Raw genomic sequence first — 12765 nt, 5'->3', positions numbered from 1 at the left:
TTCGAATGCTGGGCTGGTTCCTTGCCAGAGCACTACTTATTTATTTCCCCATCTTCGAAACAATCAGAGCGATTGCTCTGTTTTAATAATCTGAATGTCGACAGGACGTTAAACCCTGATCTTCCTTCCTTTCTTCGTTTACTATTAACAGCAGGTGTAGTAATACAAATAGTGCAAGTATTAACGTTATTAGTTCGTAGTCAATAATATTTACTCATATTACCACTTCAGACATTCAAACTATTTTAACAGTCTTTGTCATATTCATATCGTTAGATCAGATAAATATAATTAAGTTATTAAGTATATGTACATATTAGTTAGAAGTTTGGGGAAAAAGCAAGAGTCTCAAGATTATACTACGTCAGAAATGAAGAGAACCGTAAAAAGAAATGGTGAAAGTGGAAGGCAACTGAAAGTTATTCTCATAGGGCCATTTAGAACGAATGGACGAAACCAGATGAAGATGACGTGTAAGTGGATTTGAGAACGAAAAAGATATCGGGTCGATCGACTAGAAGGTAGGGGGCAGTTGTCAAAGAAGCTGTGGTTTCCATAAATCTGTAAAAGGATCATTGGGAAAACACCCGGTTTCAAGTGTAAAATTTGCAAGTAATTTACAGCTAATGCCGATCCTCGCTTCTTAGCTGTCACAGTTACGTTCTTCCCCAAATCTCTCTCTTAGAGATTCCTGGACCTCATAATTCCTTTAACAAGTACGAATTTGAATGAGTTACCTGCTTTTCTTTCAGTGTTCTCGCTTCGGGTTCAGGTTATATTTTCGGGTATTGTGTTTTTCTGTGTCGTTATTTCAGTGCATCATAGCATCCACTTACGGCGGTGAATGACGCCCCTGTTCGTCCTTAAGTGTACATACCTTTCCGTGAGAAGGCAGCAATTAAAACATTTGGTGTAGACTGTTAATATTAGATATTATAAGTTCTAACAGATTGAGACGTATTTGAAATTGTACAGGTGACTTCATAAGACGATTATAAATAATAGAGTCGTTTTGTCTGAAGCTTCTGTGATGTGACAGTGTGTGAAAATCATCACGGTGTATGATAGTGTAATATCTGCTTGAATAAGGCCGCAAGAGACCGGTATCACGATTCATGGAATGAAGGAGATAGGAAATGTGACCAGATGTGCTGGGGTGAATGGGGTGAAGCCAGCGTAAGTTCTCTTAGTTAAGGCTGGTAGAAAGCGTGTGTATGAGTATGGATTTAGCGGTTGTTGAGTGAGAGTTGGCTGAAGTTTCAGAGGGATAAATGGATAAAGCTTGGGGGTGAACAGAATGTGGATGATGGTGCAATGGTACAGCAGGATACATAGATGGCTTATTACTGGCTGGAATACGGAGTCGGGGCATTTTAGTCAAGGTTTCAAGGCGCCTAAGTACGAGTAGAAGGCATGGGAAATGGATTCCTTAATGTGGGTTACGATTTTAGATTGTAAGCATATGTGGTAAGGTAGACGAAGGGCACAACTTGCGTTTGAATATGTGACTTACGAAATCCTCAGAAATTATGGGTCAAGATCAAGTATGATCGCCTAACTGCGATTTTCATATCTTAACCATTGCACTACATTAAACTCTTGCTAATAAGGTCCTCAGTGGTCCGACCCTTTAGTAATCCGGCACACTTACAGCTTCTATTCGTTCAACCTGAAATAACGCCTACAAAAATGAAATTTCGTCTGCAACAATGTTGTTAGTTAATTACAATGTTTCACGTTCCTGTAAACTTTGAAATTGTGGCTTTTCTTGCAGATCATTATCATGGCTTCTAAAGGGAAACACGTTATTCTAGACTTCAAGCAGAAACTCCATATTAGATATAAACTGAACTGAGGTTCGTCACAGAATATCATTGTTGCCGGCAACTATTTACGACCAAACTTCAGCAGAAAAGAGGCATTCATAAGGTCAAAGGAAAGTTACGATGAAACTGATGAATAAGATGACATAGGAGGAGAGAACATCAGGATATCTCAGACTGCTAGTGCTGGAGTCGTCTTCCTGGAGTATATTATGTAACAGTCAAAAACATGACAGGACCAATGAAATGCTTGTAAAGCCGTTGTGTGATAAAGCATACTACCACCGCATATATCATCATGGTGACAACTAAAATTTTGGGACATGTTCCATAGTGAATGTCGAGTGAAACTAATATGCATATACACACTCAAGGACTAAACGTTTTCTGTCAAATTGAATGTATCTTTGATTTGATAAAGTACAATCTCAATTTGTTTATGTAAAATTTTAGACACCTTCAATAATCCGGCACTTCCGCTAATCCGGCACCCATATGTGCAAGGAATGGCCGGTGTAGCATGAGTATAGGGTATTTTGTTTGGAGGGCATACACAATGATTTCCTGTCAGGAAGGTCGCAGTTCGTTATAATAGACGGCAAATCATCGAGTTAAACTCAAGTGATATCAGGTGTTCCCCAGGGAAGCGTTCTGGGACCCCTGCTGTTCCTGACCTATATAAATGACATGGGTGACAATCTGAGCAGTCCTCTTAGGTTGTTCGCAGATGATGCTGTAATTTACCGTCTAGTAAGGTCATCTGAAGACCAGTGTCAGTTGCAAAGCGATTTAGAAAAGATTGCTGTATGGTGTGGCAGGTGGCAGTTGACGATAAATAACGAAAAGTGTGAGGTGATCCACATGAGTTCCAAAAGAAATCCATTGGAATTCGATTACTCGATAAATAGTACAATTCTCAAGGCTGTCAATTCAACTAAGTACCTGGGTGTTAAAATTACGAACAACTTCAGTTGGAAAGACCACATAGATAATATTGTGGGGAAGGCGAGCCAAAGGTTGCGTTTCATTGGCAGGACACTTAGAAGATGCAACAAGTCCACTAAAGAGATAGCTTAGGCTACACTCGTTCGTCCTCTGTTAGAATATTGCTGCGCGGTGTGGGATCGTTACCAGGTGGGATTGACGGAGGACATCGAAAGGGTGCAGAGAGAGAGGGGGGGGGGGAGAGTGTGGCAGATATGATACGCGAGTTGGGATGGAAGTCTTTAAAGCAAAGACTTTTTCGTCGCGGCGAGATCTATTTACGAAATTTCAGTCACCAGATTTCTCTTCCGAATGCGAAAATATGTTGTTGAGCCCAACCTACATAGGTAGGAATGATCATCAAAATAAAATAAGAGAAATTAGAGCTCGAACTGAAATGTTTAGGTGTTCGTTTTTCCCGCGCGCTGTTCGGCAGTGGAATGGTAGAGAGATAGTATGATTGTGGTTCGATGAACACTCTGCCAAGCACTTAAATGTGAAACTTCCTGGCAGATTAAAACTGTGTGCCCGACTGAGACTCGAACTCGGGAGTTCGAGTCTCAGTCGGGCACACAGTTTTAATCTGCCAGGAAGTTTCATATCAGCGCACACTCCGCTGCAGAGTGAAAATCTCATTCTGGCACTTAAATGTGAATTGCAGAGTAATCATGTAGATGTAGATGTAGATGTAGATGATGAAGTTTTCCAAACAGATTATAAGTGCAAAAATTAGTTGTCCTGAAGACAAACTTTCTAAAGATGGTCGAAACCCCGGTTTTAATAGTGCTTTTAGTTTCAGAATTACAAAGCTCTGCACCCATAAGGGTGTTATTGAAATAGATGATAAGATTTGTCTAACATTATTAAATCGTGTGATATACTGTTTACAATTAGTGTAATTCCTTTTCAGTCATGTAGTTTCGATACCTCGTTCAACGTTTCTATAAACAGAGGGACTGATTTTGATCTCCTCTGCCATGGATAACGTAAATCACACTGCTTATACATATATAAGTAAGGAGACCTTCGTGGATATGAGGGATATCAAAAAATACAATAATATGTACCCTATGATTTAATTTTCATTCCTCAACATGTTGGTGAAGAGGCCCTGAAGGATTTGAGACAAATAAACTCTAATTAATTTTCGTCCGCAGTCGAATAAAATAGTCGCCACAAGCAGGAAACAATATACGAGCAAATTAAATAACCTTACGGCTATTGCAGTCACACGTTGTCAAACGAAGAGAATTCTCAGTGGATAGTGCTGAAATTAAAATCTTCAGAATCCAGATATAGCACGGAACTCACTTTATGGTATTTTAAACAAAATTAGTCCATATACGACTTTCGTTGTTAAAATGTAAGGAGCTGACCACAAATAAATCATTCAGTATCACTATAAATCGTAATTTATTATGGTCGCTAGCATTATACTAAAAAAGTGTGCTCCTGAATGATGGACAATTCCTGTACTGAATAAATTTATTTTCTGTCCTGAAATAGAACTTCTTTATTTTTAGTACTGTGTCTGTTAACTGAGGTCTAGATTTGAAAATGGGAAGAATTATTAACGAATTTTTCCTTTAGGACTGTAGACACTGATATGCAGTAGGCGGTACAGCCGGTTCTTTTGTACTTCATTGTTGAATTCACATCACAAATAAGGGGGCTAGGGAAATCGTTACCTTAGATGGAGGAGGTACCCAAAATTGACTATCGTCATGAAATTAAAATGAGCAAACAGAGTCAGCTTTGTTTAGTTTCAAATCGCCTGCTTCTATCAACTTCTGCACTGCAAATAAATGTTTCGTTAGCTGTTTTAGTACGTTCCACCCAAGTGACTTTACTATCAAATATTGCTCACAAAAACTCATAGTACCTACGTTTTCTTCCATTCTACCATATAATGCATATGCTAGGAAGAAGCCACTCACCACTCCACCCACATATTCTTTCCAAGTCACGGTGAGAATGAATGAACTACAATATTTTGTCAATGTCAAAAAATTTTGTACCTGGCGCATGTAGAAATTTATCTTGATACTAATACTGACTGATGATGTAAATATGCAGAAAAAGGATGAAACCTAGCTAAAACAATCGTTCAGTTATTTAAAGCAATCACTTCGAACAACAATTCAGCTCAAGTAATTGGGCATTTCAAGTCCTACGCCAAATGTATCTTCTTACAACTGCATTATTTTCTTGCAGTCGGTTTACAAGCTGATTTGGAGATGTGGGGAGAGCCTTTGGAGCGAGATGGAGACGTGTACTGGAATATCACGAACTTCACAGTCAAGATGGATCTTCCAAAGGTCTACTTACATCTTGACAACCTTTTCAACGGGGACAAAGTATTGGGTAAGTTGCCAATATTTACTTGTAAAATGACTTTCTGCAACTGTATTAATCGGTCAATAAAACGAAAACAAAATCGGTTTATTGAAAGAGTTACGTGTGGGATCATATCAGCACAAATTACGAACAACGACCGAACGTAATAGCATATTTAACCGATAATTAGTAATCAGTTGGATGTGATGTACTTTAATATAGCGGGAAGCGATGAGCTAAATTACTATTGACTTATCGAAAAGCAAGGGTTGATTATAATGCATTGACGACGTGAAATGGAGAATGACCAGTTCCCTCTACTGGAACCCTCATAACTGTAACTCATTCCATGCGTTGACTGCGCTGCGTACGGGTAACATCAGTAGATACGTAGCCAAACAAAACTGTCTGTACTGCGTGCCGTTTCAAAGTTCCTGGCTAGCAAAACTACCTGTATTATCACCACGTTTAATATCACTACAATAATTATTTAGTAGTGTTAAATATCATCGGTGCACTTGTCGCATTAAATGCCTGTAAAAATCCAATCTCCGACAGTATCCACCATTGCCTTCACTTCGAAATTAACTGTTGGCGAAGAGTAACAGAATTAGACAGACATAATGAAGTAGTACCGGTACTAGTGCCTACTGCGATCACTGGTTACATGGGAGCCAAGGATGAAACATCATCCTTCACAATGTAAAGTGTGTGTACGTATATCTCTGCATTGCGTATTGTATGTTACAGCAACATCAGTTGCCAAACGTCTTCAGTATAATGCTCGAAGACAGTCTTTAATGTTACGTTTATTTGCCCTGTTTTCATACATTTATTTTCAGTAACAGCAATGGCCAATAATTATTACAGATGCAAATCGAAAAACGTAAAACGAAGAAAATTTACTTTTCATAGGTACATACCGCATAGGTCCCCTTATAGCTATCATTTATTTAAAATCTCTTGAAGAACTCGAGACACAATGTAACATAGTTAATACTGTAAGAGTAATTTGTATGGCTGTATCATGAGATACTGATGAAACAAGTGTTAGATACGTTCGGTAGTGTAAGAGTATGTTGGCAATCTATGCGCTGAATGTGTCCCCGTTTCGAACAGTTTTCAGTGTAGATGAAATTATATAGATATAGTGACAATAAATGTGAAGCACGCAGAAGAGGAGGAGGAAATGAAACGGGGCTGTACACGTATAGAGGATATCTGACGTTAACTCAGTGATCGAATGAAATTCTGCCAGTGTGAGCACACTTGTCAGTATAAAGTTGCGCCCCTTTCTGGCCTGCTTGTATGATCTGATTCGTTTTGGGAGGGCATCGTAAAGGCATTATATCCTCTCCTGAGCCTCCGCAATTTGTCCATGATATCATGGTGCACAGAGGCAGAGTTGACATACAAACTGGTCCCACACATGCTGTATTGGGAAAATATCCGGGTATCTTACTGGCTACAGTTCATAGAGACACGTGGCATGTGTGTACGACTATTGTCCTGTTGAAAAATGTCACAATGATACTGTCACATGGAAGGTAACACACGATCATACCCGTGATGTGCGCTATACGAACAGTGTTCCCTCTGTCACTACTGCCCTTGACCTAAAGTCATACGCGATGGCTTCCCACATCATGAAAGAAGGAGTTATAACGCTGTGCATTTTCAAAACATTAGTCGTTGACGATGGACATCCGGGGTAGTATATACCAGCTCTTCTGTACTGGACGCTATGCAATGCCATTTATAAGCAGTCCATCCACCCTAAAATAGCGATGACTATTCCTTCTTTCCCTGTAACAAAAAAGATTTGCTACATGTAACCTGTAAAAATTGTCAAAAGCAGGCAAAAGACCTTGCAGCTATATGCACAAAACTTAAGGCGAATTCATTGCACATGTTGAACCAAAGTGTTAAGATGCCTACGAAATTTATATACAGAACCCACAGAAGTTTTCATTGTGACCTGTGTGTGTGAGTGATGTAATGACAAAGCGCTAACGGTTACGCGAAAACCGTTCGATGTACTATTCTCACTTGAAGGGACAAACGTCATTGGATAGTTCTTAATATCGAGTTGGACCTCCTTTTACCCGGCGTAATGCAGCAATTTGACGTGGTCTCTATTCAACAAGTAGTTTGGATTATTGAGGCATGCTGCCTTTATATAACCGTTCATTACTGCGAAAGTGCCTCTGGTACAGGATCTTGTGCAGGATCTGACCTCTCGGTTACATCCTGTTAATGAGCGATAGGATTCTTGTTGGGCGATTTAGCTGGCCAACCATTCGCTCGAATTGTATAAAATATTCTTAAAACCCATCGAGAACTACTGTGGGCTGGTGACATGGCACATTGTAATCAGCAAAAATTGCATCTTTGTCTGGAAACATGAAGTTCATGAAAGGCTGCACATTGTCTACAAGTAGCTGAACATAACTATTTTTAGTAAATTATCTGTTCAGTTTGACCAGAGGACCGGGTCCATTCCACGTAAACACAGCCCATTCCATTATGGGACTTCCACCAGCTTATACAGTGCCTTGTCAACAACTTGGGTCCATGACTTCGCGGGGTCTGCGCTATACTCTAACCTTAGCATGAGTTCTTACCAGCTAAAATCCGGACTTACCTGACCAGGCCCTGGTTTAACAGTCGTCTAGGGTGCAACCGATATGGTCACGAGTCCAGGAGAGGCGGTGCAGGTGATGTCATGCTGTTAGCAGAGGCATTCGCACGTACTACATTGATTCCTGCGTTGTTTCACTCACTGTTGCTTGGCTTTTACCACTGACACCTCTACACAAACGCCACTGCGCTCCGCCGTTTTGTGAAGGCCGTCGGCCACCCCGTTGTCCATAGTGAGAGGTAATGCAAGAAATGTGGTATTCTCGGCGCACTCTTGACACTGTGGATTTCCTAATATACTAACTTTCCTAATGATCTCCGAAATGGAATTTTCCAAGCGTCTAGCTCCAACTACCACTCAGCGTTCAAAATCTATTAATTCCCATCGTGCGGTCAGTAGTCACGTTGGAAACCTTTTCACGTGAATCATCTGACTACATATGTCAGCCCTCTCAAAGAACTGCCGTTTTATCCCTTGTACACACGATACTACCGCAATCTGTATATGTGCCTACTGGTATACCACGACTTTTGTCATCTCTTTGTATACTGCCAACAAAATTTCTGTTCTGTCCATATGAGGGCTCACTTAGTAGTCATTCCTATGTAAAGTGTATAATCCGGGAAATATTACTTTTCATTATCTATGTAACTGCGTTTCTGACATATCTGGCGTGGGATTTGAGGGTAAAGCCCAAGTACTTATTATACGCACCTCCAAACTGCAGTGACGGAGAACGTAGATAACACACTAGCAAATTTTGAACAGCCGTCGAGACATCCCGAATATAAGCACATGGAGCACACTCATTATCAGTGGGCATCCACAATGCTGGTCTGTACCTTCTGCAAATAATACTAGGTTGTTACTAAGCTATTAAGCAAAATATCTTTTATACCAGGAAAGACAACCTAAAACGATAGTAGAAAGCGTCTACAAAGTTTCAAAGGTATATGAGAGGTCCTGGAAAGCATAAGACCTAAGTCACAAAGTGAAACTATTGGTATGTCCCATTCGGTTGTCACTGCTCACAATGTTAAACGTGTTTAGATCCACGTCTGGCAATCTGAATCTGGTAGTCTTAAGCTACATTTTGTTACAGAAGAAAGAAAGAGTCGTTCTAGTAGCACGACCTTGGAATCAAGGCTATTGTAATCCTTTTTATATTCTTTCGAAGTTTATCTAACGTTCAGTAGGATTAGTAGTACGGAACTGCATGTATATTAACTTTATCAAATCCTGATGGACAATACGGCACACACTGAGTTTCTCATCATAACAACAATTTACATCTCAAATGTTGTTAGATTTATTTATCTCACATTTGTGATGTCGGCGTGTGTCCCTTTATCAAATGATAACGCTAATAACATACAATTCGCTAAAAATTATTTTATTCCAGGAGACACAATACATTCAAATATTTCTTGAACAATGGTTCTTTTTTTCAAGTTTACCTCTTCATACCTCAACAAGCAGTGTAGCAGTACATAGTTTTGTGGTTAATAGGACAAATTTCATTTCGTCTGCATAAGAATAAATAAAGTTCTTGTCATTTGTATAAAGGGAGGTTCTAAAACGTCGCTACAAACAAGAAAAACTGAAAGTATTATATCCATAATAATAATTATTATTAGTTCGCAGCTCGTGGTCTTGCGGTAGCGTTCTCGCCTCCCGCGCACAGGGTCCCGGGTTCGATTCCCGGCGGGGCCAGAGATTTTCTCTGCCTCGTGAAGACTGGGTGTTGTGTGTCTTTCATCATCATTTCACCCCCATCGACACGCAAGTCGCCGAAGTGGCGTCAACTCGAAAGACTTGCACCAGGCGAGCGTTCTACCCGACGGGAGGCCCTAGCCACACGGCATTTCCATTGTTATTAATTTAGACGAATAGGTAGTAGAAACAGAGCAGGAGGAAGATCAGTTTAGATTCTGAAAGAATGTAGCCACACACGAGCAATTCATATTCAGCGACTTACTTTAGAAGACAGACTGAAGAGTGAGAAATCTGATTTCATGGCAGTTGCTGATTTAGAGAAACGTTTTAGACAATGTTTACTGTGATGCAAAGCCAGAAATTCGGAAACCAGCAGGGATAAAATTCAGAAAGCAGACTGCTGTTGTAAGAGTAGAAGGACACGAAAGAGAGGGGAGTGAGAAAGAGCTGTGGCCTATTCACGATGTTATTGGTTCTATACATTGGACAGACGGTGAATGGGACCAAGGATGATCTTACAACCGAAATAAAATTTCAGGGACAACAAATAAAACCTTTCAGGTTTACCGATGACAGTGCAATTCCGTTACAGACGGCAAAGCAGTTATAGAACAGCTGATGGTAGTAAGTAATTATGTAGTCAGAAATTACAAGAATATCACCAAGAAAAGTGAAACCAGGATAATGGAATGTAGTCGAATTAAATCAGGTGAAGCTCAGGGAATGAGACTAGTGATTAAAACACTGAAAGAAGTAGATTAGCTCTGCAAATTGGGCAGTAAAAAACTGTTAGTGGTCAAAGTAGAGAGAAAATAAAATGAAGACTGGAAATAGAGAGAAGCATACTTCTGGAGAAGACAAATCTGATAGTATAAAATGTAGACGTAAGTCTGAAGCAGTCTTTTCTGTCGGTAGTTGTATAGCGTGGCCTTACATCGCAGTGAAGTGTGGATGGTAAACAGTTTATACAAAAAGAGAATAGAAGGTTTTGTAACATGATATGTAAAAAAAATGCTGAAACGTAGATGCACAGGTCGGGTAACCAATGAGGAAGTTTCGCAGCAAATAGGGAAAGAAAGAAATTTCTGGTACAACCTGATAAAAAGAAAGGATTGGTTGACGGGACGCATTCTTATCTACATTTTCTCACATTCCCAGCAGCTGAGGTAATAAACACCATATTGTGGCTATTTGTCTTGTTTTGGTTAAAATTTTGGGATATGTTTTTATTATGATCAGTTCATTTTGTATGAAATACTTATTTTTTACTATATTAGCTATTTCAACGCGAGTTTTTTGTTCAATGTCGTTTGGTAATCCGTGAACCTGTAATTGTGTTACTTAATTTATTTATGTTACCATCTATACCTATTTTGTCAGAGAGCCTGCATGTATCTGCTAGCGCCGGCCGGAGCGGTCGTGCGGTTCTGGGCGCTACAGTCTGGAACCGTGCGACCGCTGCGGTCGCAGGTTCGAATCCTGCCTCGGGCATGGATGTGTGTGATGTCGTTAGGTTAGTTGGGTTTAAGTAGTTCTAAGTTCTAGGGGACTGATGACCTTAGCAGTTAAGTCCCATAGTGCTCAGAGCCATTTTGTTTCTGCCAGCGTTTTTTGGTTAGTTTGTTTCATATTTTACGGTTAGGGGGTCCTACTGAATATGTTTGATCTGGATTGGACTGCCGTTTGTACTTCTGTCGGTGGTTTAAGCTTGCATCTGTTACTGCGTCTTTTGTTGTGGGAATCTGTGTATCTCAAAGACATGATCGTGATGGTCCGCTCTACTGGTTATACCCAGGAAATTCAGTTTGTTTCATGTTCTACTGGTATTGTAAAAATTAATGTGCTTATATATTTCATGAATGTTTCTCCTTAGTTATTGTATCCGGGTTGTTTCACCTACTATGCGTAATATGTCTTCAGCGTATCTGTTTCAGTAACGGATGTTATGCTGATACAACTTCTAGTACTAGTTATTCTACCTGATTAATGAAGATACCGACTAATATTCATGTAAAGGAATAATGAGTTTCGTAGTGGAGGGAAGTGTGGGTGAGGAGGTCAAGCCTTGAGTACAGTAAGCAGGTTCAAGTAGAAGCAGGCTACAGGATATACGCATAGATGAAGAGGCTTGGAAAGGATGGAGTAGTATGGAGACGTACATCAAACCTATGTTTGTACTGAAGAGCTCAACAACATTTCGCTTGGAAAGGGCACACACGTGTAAACTGTGAGATAAAAAATTGACTTAGTAACAATCCAGGCGGAACACGTTGTTGTCTCTGAAACTGTTAAGACAATGTACACAAGTAATTATAAGGTAATATAGCTGTTACGTGTTCTATTGCAGGAGAGAACATGAACAAGTTTTTGAACGAGAACGTGGACCTGGTGGTGGAGGAACTGAAGCCGGCGATTGAAATGGCACTGGCAGCCACGGATATGGACGTGGCGAGGCGACTGTTCAGCAAGGTGCCCTACAACTCCATCTTCCCCCCAGCGTGAGCGCGGTCGGCAGCGCGCCACCCAGTTACTGCTGGAGCAGTGCGGGGTGTCTCATTCCACTCACCACCACCAAAGCAATTCGCACTGTATGCTCTTGCACACTGGTTTTAGTAAATTCTTCACTCTAATTAACTGTTTTTATTAATGTTTTCTGAGCCTACCGAAAACAAATAAATACTTGACAATCACTTATCACCTTGCACATATTGTGAATACGGTTGAAAAGTAATTATCAACAGATTTTATAGCATACGACAGAAGGCTCTCATAGATGGAAATTTGTATCAAGTATCTTGCTATTCCGAGGTGAGTACTAGACGACTGCAATCTCAAGCCCTTCCTGTGTGAAGTTTACTCGGCTGCGGTGTGTGTGTGTGTGTGTGTGTGTGTGTGTGTGTGTGTGTGTGTGTGTGGGTGCGTGAAGAGAGAGAAAGAGAGAGAGAGAGAGAGAGAGAGAGAGAGAGAGAGAGAGAAGACGAACAGACTTCTCACAGCTTGGCGCAAGTTGCTGGAGATTGAAGCCGCTACCTCGCCACACGCGAACGGTTTCTTTGATGGTCCAGAGCAGCGCACCAGTTCCGCGGACATCTTTCACGGATTCTACCTATCGATCTGTCCCGTCGATTTTAACTAGGTTAGTTAACGGGAACAAATCGATAGGTAGAATCCGTGGAAGATGTTCGCGGAACTAGGTTAGTTAAAATCGACGGGAACAAATCGATAGGTAGAATCCGTGGAAGATGTCCGCGGAACTGGTGCGCT

The 12765-nt window shown here is 40.5% G+C and overlaps 1 protein-coding gene across 1 annotated transcript in view; it reads left to right on the top strand.

The window, feature by feature from the left end:
- LOC126418659 (protein takeout-like) overlaps positions 1 to 12131 on the top strand; it is a 65313-nt gene extending 53182 nt beyond the window's left edge. The window contains exons 5-6 of the mRNA XM_050085538.1: positions 5022 to 5171; positions 11849 to 12131. Of these exons, the coding sequence (XP_049941495.1) occupies positions 5022 to 5171; positions 11849 to 12003 (305 nt within the window). The 3' untranslated portion in view covers positions 12004 to 12131. The remainder of the gene's footprint in view (positions 1 to 5021; positions 5172 to 11848) is intronic.
- Positions 12132 to 12765: the final 634 nt, after the last annotated feature.

Source organism: Schistocerca serialis, chromosome 9 (genome assembly GCF_023864345.2).
Source record: "Schistocerca serialis cubense isolate TAMUIC-IGC-003099 chromosome 9, iqSchSeri2.2, whole genome shotgun sequence".
Lineage (NCBI taxonomy): Eukaryota > Metazoa > Arthropoda > Insecta > Orthoptera > Acrididae > Schistocerca > Schistocerca serialis.
This window is presented reverse-complemented; position numbering and strand designations above follow the sequence as displayed.